Genomic DNA, 26,916 nt, shown 5'->3' with positions numbered 1-26,916 from the left:
GTCACGACTGGTCGCTATTGCCCCCTCTCTCTTTCTTATTGGCTGTCTCTCTTGTTATATATCACTTTTTATATTCTCTATGTACAGAATTTGCAAACGATTTGAAGATGTTGGTGCTATCAAAACAAATATTGTCCAAATAGTAATAGTTTTCATAAAAGATTATAAATTCAAATAGATTGATGAAAATGTTATAAAGTTTGTCTCATGGTTCCCATGAGTCTGTATGTTAGAGGGTTTATTGTCGATAACATGGTGAATTCTTATTTTATCCTGGTCTTTTTAGCCGCTTAGATTAAAGGGACAGTATACACTCATTCTCATATAGCTGCATGTAATAGACACTACTATAAAGAATAAGATGCACAGATACTGATATAAAAATCCAGTATAAAACTGTTTAAAAACGTACTTAGAAGCTCTCAGTTTAGCTCTGTTGAAAAGGTAGCTGGAAAGCCCACTGCAAGTGGGAAATTAGACACTCCCCCTTATTTTGCATATGAAAGACCCTTTACACAAACAGGAGCAAGCTGGAGTAGGTATCTGACGGTATTCTCATAAAACTTTGGGGCTTGGTTAGGAGTCTGAAAATCAGAGCAATTTTATTTAAAAATATGCAAAACTATACATTTAAAAAAAACCAAAAAAAAAAAACCCTTTAAGGGCTATATCAGTAGATCATCTACAAAATATTTATGCAAAGAAAAAATGAGTGTATAATGTCCATTTAAACTGCTGGTTCTGGGTACAGGTGCAGTAATATGGCTCATACTCCTCGTGTACCTGCAACTCTTTAAAGCATTTCTTTTATTTTAACCTTTCAGAAGTGCCAACTAGGGAAGCTCTGCATCTTCACACTGGGGGGGGGGGGCGCCATCTTGGAATGTAAGTATTCTCGTATCCTGAGGCAGAAGTGGTGCACATTCACAGATCAGTGCTATTGTTGTCTTCTTGACAAGCTGTATCATGCACTTCAGTTTAGAGTGCACAATACAGAGGAGGTGCTGTTTATTTATGCGGTGGCTGCGTTGCTCTATATTATTACAGAGAGCTTTTATTATTTGTGTCTTTTAAACTGTAAAAACGGCAAAACATATAACTTCTGCTTTCCATTGTGTGAGCTAATCCAAAGTGCAAGATACAGCTGTCAAAAAGCCGGTGACGTCACTGATTTGTGAAAGTGCGCTGCTTCTGTCTGAGAAAGCAGCAGTGCGCGGGTTCCAAGATGGTGGCACCCAGTATAAATATAGAGAGCTTTACCAACTGGCTTATGCAGTGGGTTAAATACGAGAACGGCTTTAAAGAGAACTTGAGGAGGAAAAACAATGACATGGTGAGTATTACCAATGCCAGTTTTATGCCCCTTTAAATTCAGAAGAAGAAAAAAACAGAACATTTGAAAATGGTGTATGCATATCTCCTCTAATACACTAATATACTGAGCCTATGTAACCTGAAACTTCAGTTAAAGGGAAAGTCTAGTCAAAATTACAATTTCATGATTCAGATAGGGCGTGTCATTTTAAACAACTTTCCAATTTACTTTCTTTCATGTAAGTAGCAAGAGTCCATGAGCTAGTGACGTATGGGATATACATTCCTACCAGGAGGGGCAAAGTTTCCCATACCTTAAAATGCCTATAAATACACCCCTCACCACACCCACAATTCAGTTTTACAAACTTTGCCTCCCGTGGAGGTGGTGAAGTAAGTTTGTGCTTAGATTCTACGTTGATATGCGCTTCGCAACAGGTTGAAGCCCGGTTTTCCTCTCAGAGTGCAGCGAATGTCAGAGGGATGTGAAGAGAGAGTATTGCCTATTTGAGAACAATGGTCTTCCTCTAGGGTATCTATTTCATAGTTATCGGTCGTAGAGATTTCTTCTCCTACCTCCCTTTTCAGATCGACGATATACTCTTATATACCATTACCTCTACTGATTCTCGTTTCAGTACTGGTTTGGCTATCTGCTATATGTAGATGAGTGTCCTGGGGTAAGTAAGTCTTATTTTTTGTGACACTCTAAGCTATGGTTAGGCACTTTATATATAAAGTTCTAAATATATGTCTATAAACTTATATTTGCCTTGATTCAGGATAATCGGTATTCCTTTTTTTCAGACTGTCAGTTTCATTATTGGGATAATGCATTCAATTATTTTTTCTTACCTTGAAAAATTTTCATTTGGCCATTTTTCCTGCGTGCTGTTAGGCTCGCGGGGGCGTGAAATGTTTCTTTTTATTTAGTCATTTTTTGGCGCTAAAAATTGTCACTTCCGGCGCGGTAATTTACACCGGAAGTTGTATTCTGTTACGCATGCGTATTCAGACATTTTTTTGCGCCAAAAAAATGTGGGCGTCTTTTTTTACTCACATTATTTAGACATTTCTCTTCATTGCTTCTGGTTGCTAGAAGCTTATCATTTTGCATTCTTTCCCATTCCTGAAACTGTCATTTAAGGAATTTGATAATTTTGCTTTATATGTTGTTTTTTCAACATGCTAATAACTTTGTCTGTGATGCCATTTTTGATATCATTAGAGTTGATGTCCGGTATATGTCTTTAGCTATTTTAGCTAGAAGAGCTTTGTGGCTTAAATCTTGGAATGTAGATATGACTTCTAAGTCAACTTTGCTTTCTCTCTCTTTCCAAGGTAATAAGTTCTTTGGTTCTCAGTTGGATTCTATAATTTCAACTGTTACTGGAGGAAAGGGAGCCTTTTTGCCTCAGGGCAAAAAATCTAAAGGTAATTATAGGGCTGCTAATCGTTTTCGTTCCTTTCGTCAAAATAAAGAGCAGAAGCCCGACCCTTCTCCTAAAGGAACAGTTTCCGGTTGGAAACCTAATCCAGTCTGGAATAAATCCAAGCCTTCCAGAAAGTCAAAACCTGCTCCTAAATCCGCATGAAGGTGCGGCCCTCATTCCAGCGCAGCTGGTAGGGGGCAGGTTAAGATTTTTCAAAGATGTTTGGATCAATTCGATTCACAATCTTTGGATTCAGAACATTGTTTCACAAGGTACAGAATAGGTTTCAAGGTAAGACCACCTGTGAGAAGATTTTTTCTCTCACGCATTCCAGTAAATCCAGTGAAGGCTCAGGCGTTTCTGAAATGTGTTTCAGACCTAGAGTTAGCTGGGGTAATTATGCCAGTTCCAGTTCTGGAACGGGGTCTGGGGTTTTATTCAAATCTATTCATTGTGCCAAAGAAAGAGAATTCTTTCAGACCAGTTCTGGATCTAAAAATATTGAATCGTTGTGTAAGGATACCAACATTCAAAATGGTGACTATAAGAACTATTCTGCCTTTTGTTCAGCAAGGGCATTATATGTCTACAATAGACTTACAGGATGCATACCTGCATATTCCAATTCATCCAGATCATTTTCAATTCCTGAGATTCTCTTTTCTAGACAAGCATTACCAGTTTATTGCTCTTCCATTTGGTCTAGCAACTGCGCCAAGGATCTTTTCGAAGGTTCTAGGTGCCCTTCTCTCTGTAATCAGAGAACAGGGTATTGCGGTATTTCCTTATTTGGACGATATCTTGGTACTTGCTCAGTCTTTACATTCTGCAGAATCTCACACGAATCAACTTGTGTTGTTTCTTCAAAGACATGGTTGGAGGATCAATTTACCAAAAAGTTCCTTGATTCCTCAGACAATAGTAACCTTTTTAGGTTTCCAAATAGATTCAGTGTCCATGACTTTGTCTCTGACAGAAAAGAGACGTCTGAAATTGGTTTCAGCCTGTCGAAACCTTCAGTCTCAATTGTTCCCTTCGGTAGCATTATGCATGGAGATTTTAGGTCTCATGACTGCTGCTTCGGACGCGATCCTTTTTGCTCGTTTTCACACGAGACTACTCCAGCTTTGTATGCTGAACCAGTGGTGCAGGGATTATACAAGGATATCACAAATAATATCCTTAAATCCCAATGTTCGATCATCTCTAACTTGGTGGATGGATCACCATCGTTTAATTCAAGGGGCCTCTTTTTGTTCGTCCAACCTGGACTGTGATCTCAACAGATGCGAGTCTTTCAGGTTGGGGAGCTGTATGGGGATCTCTGACGGTGCAGGGGGTTTGGGAATCTCAGGAGGCGAGATTACCAATCAACATTTTGGAACTCCGTGCGATTTTCAGAGCTCTTCAGTTCTGGCCTCTTCTGAAGAGAGAATCGTTTATCTGTTTTCAAACAGACAATGTCACGACCGTGGCATATGTCAATCATCAAGGTGGGACTCACAGTCCTCAAGCTATGAAAGAAGTATCTCGGATACTTGTATGGGTGGAATCCAGCTCCTGTCTAATTTCTGCGGTTCACATCCCAGGTGTAGACAATTGGGAAGCGGATTATCTCAGTCGCCAGACGTTACATCCGGGCGAATGGTCTCTTCATCCAGAGGTTTTTCTTTAGATTGTGCAAATCTGGGGTCTTCCAGAAATAGATCTGATGGCCTCTCATCTAAACAAGAAACTTCCCAGGTATCTGTCCAGATCCCGGGATCCTCAGGCGGAAGCAGTGGATGCGTTGTCAATTCCTTGGAATTATCATCCTGCTTATATCTTTCCGCCTCTAGTTCTTCTTCCGAAAGTAATCTCCAAAATTCTAATGGAGCGCTCATGTGTACTGCTGGTGGCTCCAGCATGGCCTCACAGGTTTTGGTTTGTGGATCTCGTTCGGATGGCCAATTGCCAACCTTGGACACTTCCGTTAAGGCCAGACCTTCTATCTCAAGGCCCTTTTTTTCCATCAGGATCTCAAATCATTAAATTTGAAGGTATGGAGATTGAACGCTTAATTCTTAGTCATAGAGGTTTCTCTGACTCAGTAATTAATACTATGTTACAGGCTCGAAAATCTGTCTCTAGAAGGATTTATTATCGATTTCGGAAGACTTACTTCTCTTGGTGGTGTTCTCATAAATTCTCCTGGCATTCTTTCAGAATTCCTAGAATTTTACAATTTCTTCAGGATGGTTTGGATAAAGGTTTGTCTGCAAGTTCTTTGAAAGGACAAATTTCTGCTCTTTCTGTTCTTTTTCACAGAAAGATTGCTAATCTTCCTGATACTCATTGTTTTGTACAGGCTTTGGTTCGGATCAAACCTGTCATTAAGCCAATCTCTCCTCCTTGGAGTCTTACTTTGGTTTTGTCAGCTTTACAGGCTCCTCCATTTGAGCCTATGCATTCTCTGGACATTAAAATACTTTCTTGGAAAGTACTGTTCCTTTTGGCTATCTCTTCTGCTAGAAGAGTTTCTGAGTTATCTGCTCTTTCTTGTGAATCTCCTTTTCTGATTTTTCATCAGGATAAGGCGGTGTTGCGGACTTCATTTCAATTTTTACCTAAGGTTGTGAATTCTAACAACATTAGTAGAGAAATTGTTGTCCCTTCATTATGTCCTAATCCTAAGAAGGAAAGATCGTTACATTCTTTGGATGTAGTTAGAGCTTTGAAATATTATGTTGAAGCTTCTAAAGATTTTAGAAAGACTTCTAGTCTATTTGTTATCTTTTCTGGTTCCAGGAAAGGTCAGAAGGCTTCTGCCATTTCTTTGGCGTCTTGGTTAAAGTCTTTGATTCATCATGCTTATGTGGAGTCGGGTAAGTCCCCGCCTCAAAGAATTACGGCTCATTCTACTAGGTCAGTTTCTACTTCCTGGGCTTTTAGGAATGAAGCTTCTGTTGATCAGATTTGCAAAGCAGCATCTTGGTCTTCTTTGCATACTTTTACTAAATTCTACCATTTTGATGTGTTTTCTTCTTCTGAAGCAGTTTTTGGTAGAAAAGTACTTCAGGCAGCTGTTTCTGTCTGATTCGTCTGCTTATAATTTCAGTTTTTTTCATTATAAAGATTAAAACTTTTGATTTGGGTTGTGGATTATTTTTTTCAGCGGAATTGGCTGTCTTTATTTTATCCCTCCCTCTCTAGTGACTCTTGCGTGGAAAGATCCACATCTTGGGTAGTCATTATCCCATACGTCACTAGCTCATGGACTCTTGCTAATTACATGAAAGAAAACATAATTTATGTAAGAACTTACCTGATAAATTCCTTTCTTTCATATTAGCAAGAGTCCATGAGGCCCACCCTTTTTGTGGTGGTTATTATTTTTTTGTATAAAGCACAATTATTCCAATTCCTTATTTTTTTGATGCTTTCGCTCTTTTATCACCCCACTTCTTGGCTATTCGTTAAACTGAATTGTGGGTGTGGTGAGGGGTGTATCTATAGGCATTTTAAGGTTTGGGAAACTTTGCCCCTCCTGGTAGGAATGTATATCCCATACGTCACTAGCTCATGGACTCTTGCTAATATGAAAGAAAGGAATTTATCAGGTAAGTTCTTACATAAATTATGTTTTTTTATCATCAAACTTTGGTTTGTTCTCTTGATATCCTTTGTTGAAAGCTAGGTAGGCTTATAAACTGATTTCTAAGTTTTTGAAGGCCACCTCTTATCTCAGTGCATTTTTCACAGTTAAATAGTGCTAGTTTGTGTGTGTCATGTAGATAACACTGTGTGCTCACTCCCGTGGAGTTATTTATGAGTCGGCACTGATTGGCTAAAATGCAAAAAAAAATGTTCAAGTAGACTGTCCCTTTAACCTTTCATGGTTCAAATAGAGCATGTCATTTTAAGAGACATTTCAATTTTAGACTAAAGCCTTTCATGCTAAGGATTCTTATTGTGACAATTACAGTTTCTCTCTTTGTAATGCAGTGATTTCTGGAGAAGGTCTGAGACACTACTTTTTTTATGAATATCTGGCTATACTTTGTATCTCAAAACTTTTATTATGGAAAAAACTTGAGAATCCTTTTTGGTATATATTAAAGTGATATAGTAAATCTGAGCATTTAAACAATGCTAGGATTTACCATCACTGAAGCAATAGCCGTGCTAGCATACAGAACACTGTCAGATGAGATGCACGGCTATTGGTTTAGAGGTGGAAACGTCACCTCATTGAAGAGCACTGTGCCATTGGGCGGTCGGAGGCGCAGAGTTTAGCTAGGAGTCATGGCACAGGAAAAAGGGTGAGTTTAGCACCTTTTTTTTTTTTTTACTAAATGTTCAGTGAAAGTCCACTTTATTATTAGTGATGGTGAATCCTAGCGTGTTTTACACTTTATTATTAGTGATGGTGAATCCTAGTGTGTTTTACACTTTATTATTAGTGATGGGGAATCCTAGCGTGTTTTACACTTTATTATTAGTAATGGTGAATCCTTGTGAGTTTTACACTTAATTATTAGTGATGGTGAATCCTAGTGTGTTTTACACTTTATTATTAGTGATGGTGAATCCTAGCGCGTTTTACACTTTATTATTAGTGATGGTGAATCCTAGCGTGTTTTACACTTTATTATTAGTGATGGTGAATCCTAGTGTGTTTTACACTTTATTATTAGTGATGGGGAATCCTAGCGTGTTTTACACTTTATTATTAGTAATGGTGAATCCTTGTGAGTTTTACACTTAATTATTAGTGATGGTGAATCCTAGTGTGTTTTACACTTTATTATTAGTGATGGTGAATCCTAGCGCGTTTTACACTTTATTATTAGTGATGGTGAATCCTAGCGTGTTTTTACACTTTATTATTAGTGATGGTGAATCCTAGCGTGTTTTACACTTTATTATTAGTGATGGTGAATCCTAGCGCGTTTTACACTTTATTATTAGTGATGGTGAATCCTAGCGTGTTTTACACTTTATTATTAGTGATGGTGAATCCTAGCGCGTTTTACACTTTATTATTAGTGATGGTGAATCCTAGCGCGTTTTACACTTTATTAGTGATGGGGAATCCTAGCGCGTTTTACACTTTATTATTAGTGATGGTGAATCCTAGCGCATTTTACACTTTATTATTAGTGATGGTGAATCCTAGCGTGTTTTACACTTTATTATTAGTGATGGTGAATCCTAGCGTGATTTACACTTTATTATTAGTGATGGTGAATCCTAGCGCGTTTTACACTTTATTATTAGTGATGGTGAATCCTAGCGTGTTTTACACTTTATTATTAGTGATGGTGAATCCTAGCGTGATTTACACTTTATTATTAGTGATGGTGAATCCTAGCGCGTTTTACACTTTATTATTAGTGATGGTGAATCCTAGCGTGTTTTACACTTTATTATTAGTGATGGTGAATCCTAGCGTGTTTTACACTTTATTATTAGTGATGGTGAATCCTAGCGCGTTTTACACTTTATTATTAGTGATGGGGAATCCTAGCGTGTTTTACACTTTATTATTAGTGATGGTGAATCCTAGCGCGTTTTACACTTTATTATTAGTGATGGGGAATCCTAGCGCGTTTTACACTTTATTATTAGTGATGGGGAATCCTAGCGCATTTTACACTTTATTATTAGTGATGGGGAATCCTAGCGTGTTTTACACTTTAATATGTTAGGCTTAAAGGAACATGAAACCCCAAAAAAATCTTTCATGATTCAGATAGAGTTTGCAATTTTAAACAATGTTCTAATTTACTTATATTATCAATTTTTCTACATTCTCTTTGTATTTTTTGTTCAAAAGCAGGGACCTATGCTCAGGAGCCAGCCCATTTCTGGAGCACTAAATAGCAGCAGATTTGTAAGAATGTTATCCATTTGCAAGAGCACTAGAGGGCAGCAGTATTTTCTTCAATATCGTGCTCCAGATACCTACCTAGGTATCTCTTCAACACAGAATATCATGGGAGCAAATCAAATATGATAATTAAAGTAAACTGGAAACTTTTTAAAAATGTCTGCTCCGTCTGAATCACAAAAGAAAATTTTTGGGTTTTGCATCCCTTTAAAGAGAAATGGAAGTCAAATTTAAAGGACATGGAATTTTCATGACCCAGATAGAGCATGTTATTTTAAGACACTTCTAAATTAACTTCTGTTATCAAATGTACTTTGTTCTCTTGGTATCTTTTATTTAAAAGCATATGTACATATGCTTAGCAGCAGCAGTGCACTACTGGTGGCTACACACATTAACCTCTTGTTATTACCTTACCAGATGTGTTCAGCTTGCTACTAGTAGTGCATTGCTGCTCTGGAGCTAGCTTTATGTGTTTAATCCCATTGCTTTTGTTAAACACATAGTTATGTGCAAGCAACAATGCCATATTTTTTTTCACTTGTATGTCTTTTTTTAACTGATTCAGGTAAGTTACTACTGAAATATTTAGCTGTATTCTTATTTCATGTTGTCTTTTGTAGCTTTATTTATTTATGTAGATTATTTTGCTATCTTTTTGTTCTTGAGATATGCTGATATGTTGCATATAGGGTTGATATACGTTAGCTTTTATTCAACCCTCTGAGAAATACTGATTAGTTTATGCATTATGTTCAATATTTTGCACCATTATATTTTCTTATATATTTGTTCGTTTAATAACTCTTCAATAAAGCTTTGTGAAAAAAAATCAGTTTATTTCTATTATCAAGTTTATCTCATTCTGGCAGTATCCATTGTTAAAATGTAGCTACTTTATGTAAGAGCTTACCTAGATATGCTTAGGAGACGACGGCGTTCTATTTGCCTACTGTGTTACGTTTTTACTACCTACGTAACGCGTATGGCCAGATAGAGCACTTTCATATCCACCATTTTAGTTTGAAACGGAGGCTGATGTCAAAATATTGATCGGATGGTGATATTTGGCTGTTTTGAGTGCAGATCTCGCTCAAACATAAAAAATTTAAACATAATCAACAAATATTATGTATGTTATTAGCTTGTGATGATAGCATAAATTTTATAAATGTATTTTGTTCAGGGTACAGATAGGTTTCCATTATTTTTTGTTACATAGCCTGAAAAATACATTTATAAAATGATTGCTATCATCACAAGCTAATACCATACAAATATTTTGTGTTTATGTTTTAATTATTTATGTTTGGGCGAGATCTGCACTCAAATCAGCGAAATATAAGGTGTTAGGAAAAGTATACAGAATATGATAACTATTTCTCCAACATAGGTGTGTCCGGTCCACGGCGTCATCCTTACTTGTGGGATATTCTCTTCCCCAACAGGAAATGGCAAAGAGCCCAGCAAAGCTGGTCACATGATCCCTCCTAGGCTCCGCCTACCCCAGTCATTCTCTTTGCCGTTGTACAGGCAACATCTCCACGGAGATGGCTTAGAGTTTTTTAGTGTTTAACTGTAGTTTTTCATTATTCAATCAAGAGTTTGTTATTTTCAAATAGTGCTGGTACGTACTATTTACTCAGAAACAGAAAAGAGATGAAGAATTCTGTTTGTATGAGGAAAATGATTTTAGCAACCGTAACTAAAATCCATGGCTGTTCCACACAGGACTGTTGAGAGCAATTAACTTCAGTTGGGGGAACAGTTTGCAGTCCCTTGCTGCTTGAGGTATGACACATTCTAACAAGACGATGTAATGCTGGAAGCTGTCATTTTCCCTATGGGATCCGGTAAGCCATGTTTATTACGATTGTAAATAAGGGCTTCACAAGGGCTTATTTAAACTGTAGACTTTTTCTGGGCTAAATCGATTGATTATTAACACATATTTAGCCTTGAGGAATCATTTTATCTGGGTATTTTGATATAATAATATCGGCAGGCACTGTTTTAGACACCTTATTCTTTAGGGGCTTTCCCAAAGCATAGGCAGAGTCTCATTTTCGCGCCGGTGTTGCGCACTTGTTTTTGAGAGGCATGGCATGCAGTCGCATGTGAGAGGAGCTCTGATACTTATAAAAGACTTCTGAAGGCGTCATTTGGTATCGTATTCCCCTTTGGGTTTGGTTGGGTCTCAGCAAAGCAGATACCAGGGACTGTAAAGGGGTTTAAAGCTTAAAACGGCTCCGGTTCCGTTATTTTAAGGGTTAAAGCTTCCAAAATTGGTGTGCAATATTTTCAAGGCTTTAAGACGCTGTGGTGAAAATTTGGTGAATTTTGAACAATTCCTTCATGTTTTTTCGCAATTGCAGTAATAAAGTGTGTTCAGTTTAAAATTTAAAGTGACAGTAACGGTTTTATTTTAAAACGTTTTTTGTACTTTCTGATCAAGTTTATGCCTGTTTAACATGTCTGAACTACCAGATAGACTGTGTTCTGAATGTGGGGAAGCCAGAATTCCTATTCATTTAAATAAATGTGATTTATGTGATAATGACAATGATGCCCAAGATGATTCCTCAAGTGAGGGGAGTAAGCATGGTACTGCATCATTCCCTCCTTCGTCTACACGAGTCTTGCCCACTCAGGAGGCCCCTAGTACATCTAGCGCGCCAATACTCCTTACTATGCAACAATTAACGGCTGTAATGGATAATTCTGTCAAAAACATTTTAGCCAAAATGAACCCTTGTCAGCGTAAGCGTGGCTGCTCTGTTTTAGTTACTGAAGAGCATGACGACGCTGATATTAATATCTCTGAAGGGCCCCTAACCCAATCTGAGGGGGCCAGGGAGGTTTTGTCTGAGGGAGAAATTACTGATTTAGGGAACATTTCTCAGCAGGCTGAATCTGATGTGATTACATTTAAATTTAAATTGGAACATCTCCGCATTTTGCTTAAGGAGGTATTATCCACTCTGGATGATTGTGAAAATTTAGTCATCCCAGAGAAACTATGTAAAATGGACAAGTTCCTAGAGGTGCCGGGGCTCCCAGAAGCTTTTCCTATACCCAAGCGGGTGGCGGACATTGTTAATAAAGAATGGGAAAGGCCCGGTATTCCTTTCGTCCCTCCCCCCATATTTAAAAAATTGTTTCCTATGGTCGACCCCAGAAAGGACTTATGGCAGTCAGTCCCCAAGGTCGAGGGAGCGGTTTCTACTTTAAACAAACGCACCACTATTCCCATAGAGGATAGTTGTGCTTTCAAAGATCCTATGGATAAAAAATTAGAAGGTTTGCTTAAAAAGATGTTTGTTCAGCAGGGTTACCTTCTACAACCCATTTCATGCATTGTCCCTGTCACTACTGCCGCATATTTCTGGTTTGATGAACTGCTTAAGGTGCTCGATAGTGACTCTCCTCCTTATGAGGAGATTATGGACAGAATCAATGCTCTCAAATTGGCTAATTCTTTCACTCTAGACGCCTCTTTGCAATTGGCTAAGTTAGCGGCTAAGAACTCTGGGTTTGCTATTGTGGCGCGCAGAGCGCTTTGGTTGAAATCTTGGTCGGCTGATGCGTCTTCCAAGAACAAGCTACTAAACATTCCTTTCAAGGGGAAAACGTTGTTTGGTCCTGACTTGAAGGAGATTATCTCTGATATCACTGGGGGTAAGGGCCACGCCCTTCCTCAGGATCGGCCTTTCAAGGCAAAAAATAGACCTAATTTTCGTCCCTTTCGTAAAAACGGACCAGCCCAAGGTGCTACGTCCTCTAAGCAAGAGGGTAATACTTCTCAGGCCAAGCCAGCTTGGAGACCAATGCAAGGCTGGAACAAGGGAAAGCAGGCCAAGAAACCTGCCACTGCTACCAAGACAGCATGAAATATTGGCCCCCGATCCGGGACCGGATCTGGTGGGGGGCAGACTCTCTCTCTTCGCTCAGGCTTGGGCAAGAGATGTTCTGGATCCTTGGGCGCTAGAAATAGTCTCCCAGGGTTATCTTCTGGAATTCAAGGGACTTCCCCCAAGGGGGAGGTTCCACAGGTCGCAGTTGTCTTCAGACCACATAAAAAGACAGGCGTTCTTACATTGTGTAGAAGACCTGTTAAAAATGGGAGTGATTCATCCTGTTCCATTAAGAGAACAAGGGATGGGGTTCTACTCCAATCTGTTCATAGTTCCCAAAAAAGAGGGAACGTTCAGACCAATCCTAGATCTCAAGATCTTAAACAAATTTCTCAAGGTCCCATCGTTCAAGATGGAAACCATTCGAACTATCCTTCCTTCCATCCAGGAAGGTCAATTCATGACCACGGTGGATTTAAAGGATGCGTATCTACACATTCCTATCCACAAGGAACATCATCGGTTCCTAAGGTTTGCATTCCTGGACAAACATTACCAGTTCGTGGCGCTTCCTTTCGGATTAGCCACTGCTCCAAGGATTTTCACAAAGGTACTAGGGTCCCTTCTAGCGGTGCTAAGACCAAGGGGCATTGCAGTAGTACCTTACCTGGACGACATTCTGATTCAAGCGTCGTCCCTTCCTCAAGCAAAGGCTCACACGGACATTGTCCTGGCCTTTCTCAGATCTCACGGCTGGAAAGTGAACGTGGAAAAGAGTTCTCTATCCCCGTCAACAAGGGTTCCCTTCTTGGGAACAATTATAGACTCCTTAGAAATGAGGATCTTTCTAACAGAGGCCAGAAAAACAAAGCTTCTGGACTCTTGTCGGATACTTCATTCCGTTCCTCTTCCTTCCATAGCTCAGTGCATGGAAGTGATCGGGTTGATGGTGGCGGCGATGGACATAGTTCCTTTTGCGCGCATTCATCTAAGACCATTACAACTGTGCATGCTCAGTCAGTGGAATGGGGACTATACAGACTTGTCTCCGAAGATACAAGTAAATCAGAGAACCAGAGACTCACTCCGTTGGTGGCTGTCCCTGGACAATCTGTCTCAAGGGATGATGTTCCACAGACCAGAGTGGGTCATTGTCACGACCGACGCCAGTCTGATAGGCTGGGGCGCGGTCTGGGGATCCCTGAAAGCTCAGGGTCTTTGGTCTCGGGAAGAATCTCTTCTACCGATAAATATTCTGGAACTGAGAGCGATATTCAATGCTCTCCAGGCCTGGCCCCAGCTTGCGAGGACCAGGTTCATACGGTTTCAATCAGACAACATGACGACTGTTGCGTACATCAACCATCAGGGGGGAACAAGGAGTTCCCTAGCGATGGAAGAAGTAACCAAAATTATTCTTTGGGCGGAGTCTCACTCCTGCCACCTGTCTGCTATCCACATCCCAGGAGTGGAAAATTGGGAAGCGGATTTTCTGAGTCGGCAGACATTGCATCCGGGGGAGTGGGAACTCCATCCGGAAATCTTTGCCCAAGTCACTCACCTGTGGGGCATTCCAGACATGGATCTGATGGCCTCTCGTCAGAACTTCAAAGTTCCTTGCTACGGGGCCAGATCCAGGGATCCCAAGGCAGCTCTAGTGGATGCACTAGTAGCACCTTGGACCTTCAAACTAGCTTATGTGTCCCCGCCATTTCCTCTCATCCCCAGGCTGATAGCCAGGATCAAGCAGGAGAGGGCGTCGGTGATCTTGATAGCTCCTGCGTGGCCACGCAGGACTTGGTATGCAGATCTGGTGAATATGTCATCGGCTCCACCTTGGAAGCTACCTTTGAGACGAGACCTTCTTGTTCAGGGTCCGTTCGAACATCCGAATCTGGTTTCACTCCAGCTGACTGCTTGGAGATTGAACGCTTGATTTTATCGAAGCGAGGATTCTCAGATTCTGTTATCGATACTCTTGTTCAGGCCAGAAAGCCTGTGACTAGAAAGATTTACCACAAAATTTGGAAAAAATATATCTGTTGGTGTGAATCTAAAGGATTCCCTTGGGACAAGGTTAAGATTCCTAGGATTCTATCCTTCCTTCAAGAAGGATTGGAAAAAGGATTATCTGCAAGTTCCCTGAAGGGACAGATTTCTGCCTTGTCGGTATTACTTCACAAAAAGCTGGCAGCTGTGCCAGATGTTCAAGCCTTTGTTCAGGCTCTGGTTAGAATCAAGCCTGTTTACAAACCTTTGACTCCTCCTTGGAGTCTCAATTTAGTTCTTTCAGTTCTTCAGGGGGTTCCGTTTGAACCCTTACATTCCGTTGATATTAAGTTATTATCTTGGAAAGTTTTGTTTTTAGTTGCGATTTCTTCTGCTAGAAGAGTCTCAGAATTATCTGCTCTGCAGTGTTCTCCTCCTTATCTGGTGTTCCATGCAGATAAGGTGGTTTTACGTACTAAACCTGGTTTTCTTCCAAAAGTTGTTTCTAACAAAAACATTAACCAGGAGATTATCGTACCTTCTCTGTGTCCAAAACCAGTTGCAAAGAAGGAACGTTTGTTGCACAATTTGGATGTTGTTCGCGCTCTAAAATTCTATTTAGATGCTACAAAGGATTTTAGACAAACATCTTCCTTGTTTGTTGTTTATTCAGGTAAAAGGAGAGGTCAAAAAGCAACTTCTACCTCTCTCTCTTTTTGGATTAAAAGCATCATCAGATTGGCTTACGAGACTGCCGGACGGCAGCCTCCCGAAAGAATCACAGCTCATTCCACTAGGGCTGTGGCTTCCACATGGGCCTTCAAGAACGAGGCTTCTGTTGATCAGATATGTAGGGCAGCGACTTGGTCTTCACTGCACACTTTTACCAAATTTTACAAGTTTGATACTTTTGCTTCTTCTGAGGCTATTTTTGGGAGAAAGGTTTTGCAAGCCGTGGTGCCTTCCATTTAGGTGACCTGATTTGCTCCCTCCCTTCATCCGTGTCCTAAAGCTTTGGTATTGGTTCCCACAAGTAAGGATGACGCCGTGGACCGGACACACCTATGTTGGAGAAAACAGAATTTATGTTTACCTGATAAATTTCTTTCTCCAACGGTGTGTCCGGTCCACGGCCCGCCCTGGTTTTTTTAATCAGGTCTGATATTTTATTTTCTTTAACTACAGTCACCACGGTACCATATGGTTTCTCCTATGCAAATATTCCTCCTTAACGTCGGTCGAATGACTGGGGTAGGCGGAGCCTAGGAGGGATCATGTGACCAGCTTTGCTGGGCTCTTTGCCATTTCCTGTTGGGGAAGAGAATATCCCACAAGTAAGGATGACGCCGTGGACCGGACACACCGTTGGAGAAAGAAATTTATCAGGTAAACATAAATTCTGTTTTTAACATCAGCCTCCTTTTGAAACAAATATGGCGGATATGGAAGTTCTCTATCTAGATGTAGCCTTGGCCGTACCTGCTATGTAAGTAGGACAACCTAACAAGGTAGGGAAATATTACAGAACAACGGCATTGCTCTTGAGAACTGTATAGCAGCGGTCTTTGCAAGAAGGCATGTTTCTTTATTATCACGCTGTGCCACAAATTGGCAGAGTTTTCTATTTGAATAATATTGTTCTTTTGGCCACAGTAAATCATTTAGAAGATACATTTCAATTCATAGGTACTTTACTTCTCTTTAATATGAGCTTGTTATCCAGGTGACAGGGCGCCTTTTAGGTTTAACCCATTTGTACACAAGCAGGGCTAATAACTAACCTATACTTATTTACTGTTATGGGACGTTGGGTGAGTAGGGAGTTTTGGATTGGATCGTCCTTACCATCTTACTTTGTGTCCTACACCACAGCTGAATGACGAGTTGAAGCAGAGTCTGAAAGACACCATGACCACAAAATACAAGCAGCCGGGCGAAGAGAAGGTGACCAGCGCGGTGGACAAACTGCAGCAGGAGGTGAGAAGACTCTTGTAACATAGTCTGCATGGTCATAACTGTGCCCACCATATGTTAATTAAATTCTGGTCTATAATTAAATGACACTGCACTATCAAATTTGTTTTCCTTAAAGGAACACTGCACTATCAAATTTGTTTTCCCTTAAAAGGACACTGCACTATCAAATTTGTTTTCCCTTAAAGGGACATTGTACTGTAAAATTGTCTTTACCATTATGTGTTTCCAATGACTTGTTATACCAGCTGCAGAGTATAACATTTATGAAAAATTGCTTGGTTAAGTGCATTTTTAAATTTAAAATAGCCGTTTTAGTTCTTTGAAACCACAACCCATCAAAATGGGTTGAGCTTGCAGGGAAATCAGATCTTCTTAGTTTATTACTTTCTGTACACACAAATGCTCCTTTATTTTATCTCTGTTAACCAAAGCCCAATGCGTAGAGCAATAATACATTTATCATTTTATTGCTTATTTTTTCTACCTCCTACTGGGAGTGTAATTCATTTTGCTGGCCATGTTTACACAGATTTTCTTTAACCTATACTTAAGTATAGAAACTTTCAGAATAGGTAACGGATGACAAAAGAAAAAAAAATCAGCTATTTTAAATGACAAAATAAAGTAAAAGGATTACTTTGCAAATAATTTAATACACTCCAATTGTTAAAATGGATCATAGAAAACAAATTAATGTGGAGATAAAATTTGCATAAACTGTCCCTTTTAATGTGTTCCAAATTACTTTTTATACCTACTGCAGGGTATTAAATGTATGGGTAATTGTTCCTTCAGGTTTAATTTTGTATTTGAAATAGTTGTTTTTGCTAATTAAAACCATCACCTGTATGGGCTAAGCTTGTAAGCAAACCAGACCTCCTAATATTATGTAAGTTAGGTTTTGAAATGCTAATTGTGGCTGGGCTTTGAATAAACACTAGCAGCTATTTCACATACAAAATATCTCTCTTCCTCCTACCCCCCCCACACACACACACATACACTGGGAGTTTAATCAATGCTGTTGTCAACAATTTGCATAGCTTTTCCACAGAGAAAATGTTTGTTACTCATATTTTAGTGTAGGTGGGGTACAACAGACAAAATTCACTGTTTCAAATAACAAATAAAGGTAAAGTCGCTTTTTGCAAACAATCCAGCAGGTAAAATGGACCATTGTTAACACATTTAAAGGGACACAAAACAAGTTGGGATAGAGACAAAATATAATAATATGCACTTTAATTACTTTACCCGCAAATGTATACTGCAGTGCCTCGCCATTAACCCTTTCTTTTTAGTTTCTGAATTGTAACCCCCCCCCCCACCACACACACACACACACACATTTCCTTTTATGGCTGTATCTATATCTATGGTTGCTTTTGGTAGAATACAAAAGTGAATAGGGATTATCTGCTGGCGCAAGCCTAGAAGCTGTAAACTCATTGTAATGCAATGCCTGTGTCTAAACACTGATAAGGAGGGTGGAGTTGTCTGCCCCAGGCAGCTTAGCTATGTAATTAATTTTGCTTATTTTTGAAAATTATTTTAAAATACTTGCCAGCAATTTTTAAACATTTTTTTTTAATTCAAACTATGTTTAATTAATTAGCACTTTTAGGATATGCACAGATCTCAACCTGTTTTATGTCCCTTTAAGGGTAGAGCATTTTAAAATACAATGTCCCTTTAAGCTTAAAGGTGCATGAAAGTCAAAATTTAAACTTTCATGATTTATATATAGCATACAATTTTAAGGGGCATTTTAATTAACTTCTATTATGAAGTTTACTTTGTTCTTTTGGTATCCTTTGTCAACAAAGCATATGTAGGTAGGCTCAGGCGCAGCCGTGCTCTGCTGTGATCTAGTGATTGGTGGCTGCACACACATCTCTTATCATAGGCTCACATGTTCAGCTAGCTCACAGTAGTACATTGCAGCTATGGCGCTCATTTTGAATATGGTTTTAACATCTTTGCAGAGGTTAAACACACAGTTATGTACAAGCAATAGTGCAATAATAAAATGCTCACATTTGTCCCTTTAATGAAATGTGTAATAAAAACAAATTAATAACTTTTTTTAAAATTTTGTCTCTTGCTAGACATTAAAGGGACATACAAGTTAAAGAAAAGTCTGTAATGTGTTAGAGCATTTTATTACTACACCTTTGCTTCCATTAAACTATGTGTTTAACTCCCGCATAGGGATTAAACCCATCATTAATGTCAGCTCTGGATCAGCAATGCACTGTTAGGATCTAGCTGATCACATCTGGTGATGAAGCAGGTGTGTAGCCACCAATCAGAAGCTAGCTCAGGGTAGTGCATTGCTGATTTTGCGCCTACCTAGGTGTGGTTTTTAACAAAGGATACTAAGAGAAGTAAGCTGAAATTGGCTGCTTTACCTGAGCCATGAAAATTTTAATTTTGACTTTCTTCTCCTTTTAACTGTATTTACCCCAATCTGGGATTAAACACATAGTTAGAGCCAAGTATTTGTGCAATGATGTAAAGCATTAGAGTATTTTATTATTGCATTATGTCCCTTTAAAATAATTTAAAATCTAAATTTATTTGCTGTTTGAAGGCAAATTAGACAACTTTGCTTCTATTAAATACATTTTTTCAACTGCAAATAAAATGAAGCACTATATATGGCCACACTAATGAATAAAATTGGCATAAAACACCTAGAGGCTGTAATATAAAATGTGTAATTATGCACAGTAAAAAAACTTTGCAGTATTCTTTTGTTACTAGACAGATTTGCTTTCTCTCCGTTTGCTCAGTTTAAGTGCTGTGGCAGTAATAACTCCAGGGACTGGGCGGACAGCGTGTGGATAAAATCCCCAGATGCCAATAGCCGAGCAGTTCCAGACAGCTGCTGCAAGACCGTTACCCCAGGGTGCGGTGGGCGGTACCACCCGTCAAACATCTATCTGGTAGAGGTGAGAAATGAATGTGCACCAAGGTGAATCTGATTATGATCCATTTGTAAAGCACCCACTGACCATATTCAGGCATGATTCCAGGTTTTTTCTGTTTTGCTCACCTAGAACAAACACAAGCTAATTATTACTTACTGATGTAATTGTGTTTGGAGTCTCATGCTCTCTAGCTCATGCTCTCTAGCCTCTGCAGCCCAGTGCCATGCTCTCTAGCCCCTGCAGCCCAGCCCCTGCAGCTCAGTGTCATGCTCTCTAGCCCCTGCAGCCCAGCACCTGCAGCTCAGTGTCATGCTCTCTAGCCCCTGCAGCTTAGTGTCATGTTCTCTAGCCCCTGCAGCTTAGTGTCATGCTCTCTAGCCCCTGCAGCCCAGCCCCTGCAGCTCAGTGTCATGCTCTCTAGCCCCTGCAGCCCAGCACCTGCAGCTCAGTGTCATGCTCTCTAGCCCCTGCAGCCCAGTGTCATGCTCTCTAGCCCCTGCAGCCCAGTTTTGTGCTCTGCAGCCCGGTGTCGTGCTCTGTAGCCCCTGCAGCCCGGTGTCGTGCTCTGTAGCCCCTGCAGCCCGGTGTCGTGCTCTGTAGCCCCTGCAGCCCAGTGTCGTGCTCTGTAGCCCCTGCAGCTTAGTGTCGTGCTCTGTAGCCCCTGCAGCTTAGTGTTGTGCTCTGTAGCCCCTGCAGCTTAGTGTCGTGCTCTCTAGCCCCTGCAGCCCAGTGACGTGCTCTCTAGCCCCTTGTTATGCTTTTTTTAAGTGAGGGATCTCTTGTCCCTGTAAGATGCAGATGAATGAAGAAAAATAGCAATAACTTGGAAAATCATTTAAAGTGCTTGTTAACGCAAGGGGGCGGGGCTTACTAACTTCTCCCACAGATTTATTAAAGCAAAATCCCTGTATTATCAGGGGAGTTCCTGGTTCTTGTGATGTCACCACAACCCCACATATTTATTTCACATCCAGATCGCCCTCAGCCGATGCTAAGGAAGGAGACTGCAGTTTCTTACCCTAATATAGTGCTCGGGGGTAGAAGAATGGGTACATACTTTGATTATGTCACATGGTTGTAATCTGCACTAAAGCCATAGACGCACATCATGATAATGGTTCATCGTAGCTAAACGTTATTTCATTTCATAGTAAAGACGACAAATCACAGCTCCATCCTCCCTGATTGTCCTAAAAAGCTACATTTGGTCAAGACAGATGATTTTTATGATTATTAGAGTGAAAAAAACCCTCACATAATGAGACTGGAGTAGAATGTAGTAAAGCATGTAAGGACCCATTGATGTCTCTTTAAGTGTTAAATTACTTTAGCTAGTGACCTTTCCTCTGTTCCTTTCTCAGGGAGGATGCATCACCAAGCTGGAGAGTTTCATCCGTTCTCACTTGTTGATAATCGGCGCAGTAGGCATTGGCATTGCCTTTGTACAGGTAAGAGCACGGCCATTTGTAGCTGCTGGAAGTGGCATTTTGCACAAATTGTTTATTTTTATTATTATTCCTTTTTAATCCCAAGGCTGAGTCTTTTCATTCTCTTCACTTTCTTATTTCTCACTTTTTTTTTTCTCTCCCATCTTTTTTGCCTCTTGTTATTTCTCCTGTGTTCCCTGACACTCTCCAGGCTCCTCCCATTTCCACTTTTCTCAATTCTTTTTGGGAATGTTGCCCCAATGTCAGTATTTATTGCTTCCAAAATATTGCTATAGTGAACATTGCCATAGGGTGATGGAAAAATCCTGTTCACTTTTTGGATATCAGAGGGCTAAAAAAAAAAAATTGCTTTGCTATTCAAAGGGTTAAAGGGACATAAGCCAAAACATTTATTTTTATGATTGAGATAGAGAATTCGGTTTTTAATAACTTTAAAATTTAGTTTATCAAATTTGCTTCATTCTCTTGGCATCCTTTGTTAAAGAAGCAGCAATGCACTACTGGGAGCTAGCTGAGTGCATTGTGTAAGCCAATAACACGAGGCATATATGTGCAGCCACCAATCTGCAGCTTTTGAGCCTACCTATGTATCCTTTTAAACAAAGGATATAAAAGAACAAAAATTAGATGATAAAAGTATATTGGAAAGTTGTTTAACCCCTTAAGGACCGAGGACGTACGCCGTACGTCTTTGGTCTTGGAAAGCGGTGGAAGCGATCCTGATCGCTTCCAGCCGATTTCCGGTTATTGCAGTGATGCCTCGATATCGAGGCATCCTGCAATAACATTTTTTACCCCTCCGATGCAGAGAGAGCCACTCTGTGGCCCTCTCTGCACCAGACATCGATGGCCGCAATCGTTGGTGGGTGGGAGCCGATGTGGGCGGCCATCGATGGCTTCTTTCAGTAAGAGGGGTGTGCGCACGGACACGCATGCACAGGGAGGGAGCGGGTGGGAACCGCTACACTACAGAAAAAGTTTGTTAATAAGTGGGAGAAAGGGGGGAGGGAATGGATAAAAAAAAGGATCTAAGGGATCTGGGAGAGGGTGGGGATTGGTCTTTGGGGGGGGGGAGAAGCTACACTACAGAGAGAAAAAAAATGAATTTTATTCTAAACTGGGTACTGGCAGACAGCTGCCAGTACCCAAGATGGCTCCCAATAAGGTAGAGGGGGAGGGTTAGAGAGCTGTTTGGGGTGGGGGGGGTTAGGGAGGTTGGGGGCTAAGGGGGGATCCTACACAGCAGCATATGTAAATATGCTATATATATATATATATAAAAAAAGATGGCGGGGACAATTGTGGGGTGGGGGAGGTAAGAGAGCTGTTTGGAAGGGAACAGGGGATGTGATGTGTCAGGTGGGAGGCTGATCTCCACACTAAAGCTAAAATTAACCCTGCAAGCTCCCTACAAGATACCTAATTAACCCCTTCACTGCGGGGCATTATACACGTGTGGTTTAATTTAAAGGTTTTTTTTTTTATTTGATCGCATTTGGCGGTGAAATGGTGGCATGAAATATACCAAGATGGGCCTAGATCAATACTTGGGGTTGTCTACTACACTAAAGCTAAAATTAACCCTAGAAGCTCCATACATGCTCCCTAATTAACCCCTTCACTGCTGGGCATATTACAAGTGTGATGCGCAGTGGCATTTAGCAGCCTTATAATTACCAAAAAGCAAGCCAAAGCCATATATGTCTGCTATTTCTTAACAAAGGGGATCCCGAGAAGCATTTACAACCATTTTTGCCATAATTGCACAAGTTGTTGTTTGTAAATAATTTCAGTGAGAAACCTAAAGTTTGTGAAAAAGTAAACAATTTTTTTTATTTGATCGCATTTGACGGTGAAATGGTGGCATGAAATATACCAAAATGGGCCTAGATCAATACTTTGGGATGTCTTCTAAAAAAAATATACATGTCAAGGGATATTCAGGGATTCCTGAAAGATATCGGCGTCCAATGTAACTAGCGCTAATTTTGAAAAAAAGTGGTTTGGAAATAGCAAAGTGCTACTTGTATTTATTGCCCTATAACTTGCAAAGGACATGTAAACATTGGGTATTTCTAAACTCAGGACAAAATTTAGAAACTATTTAGCATGGGTGTTTTTTGGTGATTGTAGATGTGTAACAGATTTTGGGGGTCAAAGTTAGAAAAAGTGTGTGTGTGTTTTCCATTTTTTCCTCATATTTTATCATTTTTTTTATAGTAAATTATAAGATATGATGAAAATAATGGTATATTTTAGAAAGTCCATTTAATGGCGAGAAAAACGGTATATAATATGTGTGGGTACAGTAAATGAGTAAGAAGAAAATTACAGCTAAACACAAACACCGCAAAAATGTAAAAATAGCCCTGGTCCCAAACGGACAGAAAATGGAAAAATGCTGTGGTCATTAAGGGGTTAAAATCACATGCTCTATCTAAATCCTGAAATAATACTTTTGGGTTTCATGTCCCTTTAAGCTTATATAAAGATTGGCAGCCGCACCATGCTAAGAGCGGGATGTCATGGTGGACACGATCTTTGTATACTCAAAACTCATTCTATCTCACAGCTGCAAACTAAAAAGATACTTTAGTTCTGTTTTCCTTTTTTAATCTTTCTGTGCTTTTGATTTTTTTTTTTTTTTTTAAATTGCCCAGTTTCCACTTCTGTTCCTTTTTTTGAAATGCTTCAGTGTCATGATTTATGGTTTTAAATGTTTTACACCATTTTTATTATGTGCGTCTATTACGTTTACCTAATATTTACCTTTTTATTGATTCTTCCTATGTCTTACAGTTTTTTGTCTACATGTTGCCTCATTAAACTTGTTCTGATTTCTTTCTAGCTTTTTGGGATGATCTTCACCTGCTGTTTGTACAAGAGTCTGAAATCTGAGCCCTATTGAGAGGCACCTGACTCCCCTTTACTCGCTCCCTGCTGACAAAACTCTTCCCGCTGCCTTATCATGCTGCTGATATTTAGACTATTTTGGTCAAAAGACATTACCAGATAAAGACATCATTAACGTTCAGCGCATATTCAAAGCAGAATTGTGACTTGTCATTTCATTACAATATTAATGTCTGATCTCATCCTCTGCTATTGCACCCTGGTTCCTAACTTTAACTATTTAACCATGATAGATGGCGGAAGCCATACCTGCTATGGCTTATGACATCACCATCATGACATCATCAGAATTCTACAGAGTTGCTAAAAATATCCGACCACAGCATCCTCAAGTAACTGTATAGATTCTAATCCACACAAATTATTCAATTAAATGGTATCACACTGTGCCGTAACCAATCAACACATTATAAACCAAATAGTTTTATGGCGAATATTTGTATTATAGAAATAACAATTCCATCAAGAGGTTTGTGTTCTTTTTTGCAATGTAGAAAATCATAAGATATCTGTTTGCCTCTATCATTTTGTAAGGAAAAAGCAAAATCAAAAAGCCTTATTCAGCAAGTGCCAAACATCTCTTAATCACCCCTTTATCTTCAGACAAATATCCACAACTGGGGTATCTATTAAACATATAGAATTATATTTAGAGGGGCGTACCTCTTACTCTATTGGCAGTATTCATATGTATTTTATTATTTGCAAAGCTGTTGTCATGTCCAGTGCAGAGATTGCCTCATTTGGGTGTTTCAGCCATCAAAATGTTCCCTGCTATCTAAGACCTTAAAACAGGATCGCTTGACTTACATTTTAAGGGGAACACACATAAAAAATTCTCTTAAAAGAAAATACCAAACATTATTAGCACAGAAGTAAAATGCATAACAGCACTAAACTATTATATATATTTGAAAAGTATATACTGATTCAGGTAGAATTGTGATTCTTTGAATTTTGTGCATAAAGTTTAAACGGACATAATAACATAAATTTAGCATTTTTGACTTTCAAATGATAGAACAACCCCATAAACATCCATTCTGCATTTCAAATGTTATAGCAAAACAAATATGAATGTTAATGCTTGAATATGCAAATGTAACATTTATATATTGCATTTAGGTGTTGATTCCTATAGACTTAACGTCTATTAGAATCAAATTCGAATGTTAATATTTGCATAAAATTGAATTCTATGTTTGATAAAAGAAAAACTCCCCCCCCCTTTTTTTTTTTTAAATAGAATAAATGTCTAATGTTTTGTAGATATTTCTGTAAAACAAATGGGTACAACATTTCTTTTTTGTAATGAAGGTGTCAAAACATTCAACCACCACTAAGCATGAGTCTACAGTACTGCTAATCTATCAGATTACAACAAGCATACAATGAAAAAAGCTCTACTGTAGATTGCAAGCCTATTTGAAATGAATAAACTTCAGTAAAGAGAGAACCAATATGCATTTTCCTGTTAAAAGGTCTCAATGGTTTCGATATAAAGCGAATGGAAGACACCCTTCCAAAATGACAGTTTTATATTAGGTTGTAAGGGCCGAACCTTTTTTTTCTTCTATAAAATTATATTGTTGTGGTACAAATAACAATTGTTCACAATGTCTACGACATCCAAATAATTTTGGGGGGGATGGAAGCCCAGAATATGACAATGTTCTGCATCTACTCAGTCAACCAAAGTTGTCTATAATTCACTGCAGACCCCTCTTGCCAATTAAGCTTCGTCACCCACACACACTGCTTTTCATGCAAGAATCTGACAGAGGGACAGTCAGAATGGGGACAAGAGTTTTTAATACATACAATTATTATTGTGTAAATGCTATAAAAGATAATAGATACTTTATTTAAACTAGTGAATAAACTACTGAACATTTCAAGAGATTGTATTTCCCAAGTGCCAGTGTCCCTGAAAAACTAGTTGCATTTCATGTTATTTAACAGTTGTTTGTTAAATAATTTAAGGGCATTATCCAGTAGGAAACAGGTGGGTTGAATCAATACAGACTGCTTAAAGAACCAATCGATATATATATGAATCACTAGGTGTTAACTCTAAATTGAGCAGGGACTGAAAGTATGATGATCTGAGTCCAAACCATTTCCAAATAACGCAAGGTCACTCTGTTTCACAGATCCCATAGAGGAAGTCAATTTTTTTTTTAATTAAAGGGACACTGAACCCAATTGTTTTTCTTTCATAATTCAGATAAAGCATGCAATTTTAAGCAACTTTCTAATTTACTCCTATTATTTTTTCTTCATTCTCTTTGTATCTTTATTTGAAAAAGCAGTAATTTAAGCCTACGAGCCAGCCCACCTTTGTTTCAGCACCCTGGATAGCACTTGCTGATTGGTGGCTGCATTTAGCCACCAATCAGCAAGCGCTACCCAGGTGCTGAACCAAAGGTGGGCTGGCTCTTAAGCTTACATTCCTGCCTTTTCAAATAAAGATACCAAGAGAATGAAGAAAATTTGATAATAGTAAGAAATTATAAAGTTGCTTAAAATTGCATACTCTGAATCATGAAAGAAAAAAAAATTGGGTTCAGTGTCCCTTTAACTCTGACATTGTAAACTGTTTGACACAAACATGCCCGAAAATTGGTTAATGTGTGGCAGTTTTAGACATAGGAGCTGATTTATCATTGGTCTGTCTGAGCGGATCATGTCGGCATTTATCATTGCACAACTGCTTGAGCAATGTAGCCCCTGCAGATTTGCAGCCAATCGGCCGCTAGCAGAGGGTGTTGATCAGCCCGATCATATAGAATCCGGCAGATTGATGTCCGCAGCCTCAGAGCAGACGGACCAGTTATGGAGCAGTGGTCTTAAGACTGCTCTGCTGTTTCTGGCGAGCCTGAAGGGTTGCGCGGATTCATGGAAACGGGAGCATCCATTCGGAGCTTGATAATTCGGCCCCGTAATGTCCAACCATTTATTTGTGAATTTGCTTTTTTTTTGGGAGGGGGATTTAGCCTATATTTTTGCACTTCAAAAAAATCTAAATTAAGGATACAGGATTGTGGTTGTTGACAAATTTAGAGAGATTTTAAATTGGGCAGTTGGAATTAAAGGGATAGTAATGTCCAAATTAAACTATCATGATTCATATAGGGCATGTAATTTTAAACATCTTTCTAATTTACTTTTATCATCAAATTT

The 26,916-nt window shown here is 39.3% G+C and overlaps 1 protein-coding gene across 1 annotated transcript in view; it reads left to right on the top strand.

Annotated features, from left to right (window-relative positions):
• Positions 1-26,916, top strand: part of CD151 (CD151 molecule (Raph blood group)) — a 113,281-nt gene that overhangs the window by 84,061 nt on the left and 2,304 nt on the right. The window contains exons 5-8 of the mRNA XM_053720205.1: positions 16,335-16,439; positions 19,235-19,393; positions 20,734-20,820; positions 23,669-26,916. The exon at positions 23,669-26,916 is cut by the window's right edge and continues 2,304 nt beyond it. Of these exons, the coding sequence (XP_053576180.1) occupies positions 16,335-16,439; positions 19,235-19,393; positions 20,734-20,820; positions 23,669-23,728 (411 nt within the window). The 3' untranslated portion in view covers positions 23,729-26,916. The remainder of the gene's footprint in view (positions 1-16,334; positions 16,440-19,234; positions 19,394-20,733; positions 20,821-23,668) is intronic.

The sequence above is a fragment of the Bombina bombina genome, chromosome 7 (assembly GCF_027579735.1).
Source record: "Bombina bombina isolate aBomBom1 chromosome 7, aBomBom1.pri, whole genome shotgun sequence".
NCBI lineage: Eukaryota > Metazoa > Chordata > Amphibia > Anura > Bombinatoridae > Bombina > Bombina bombina.
This window is presented reverse-complemented; position numbering and strand designations above follow the sequence as displayed.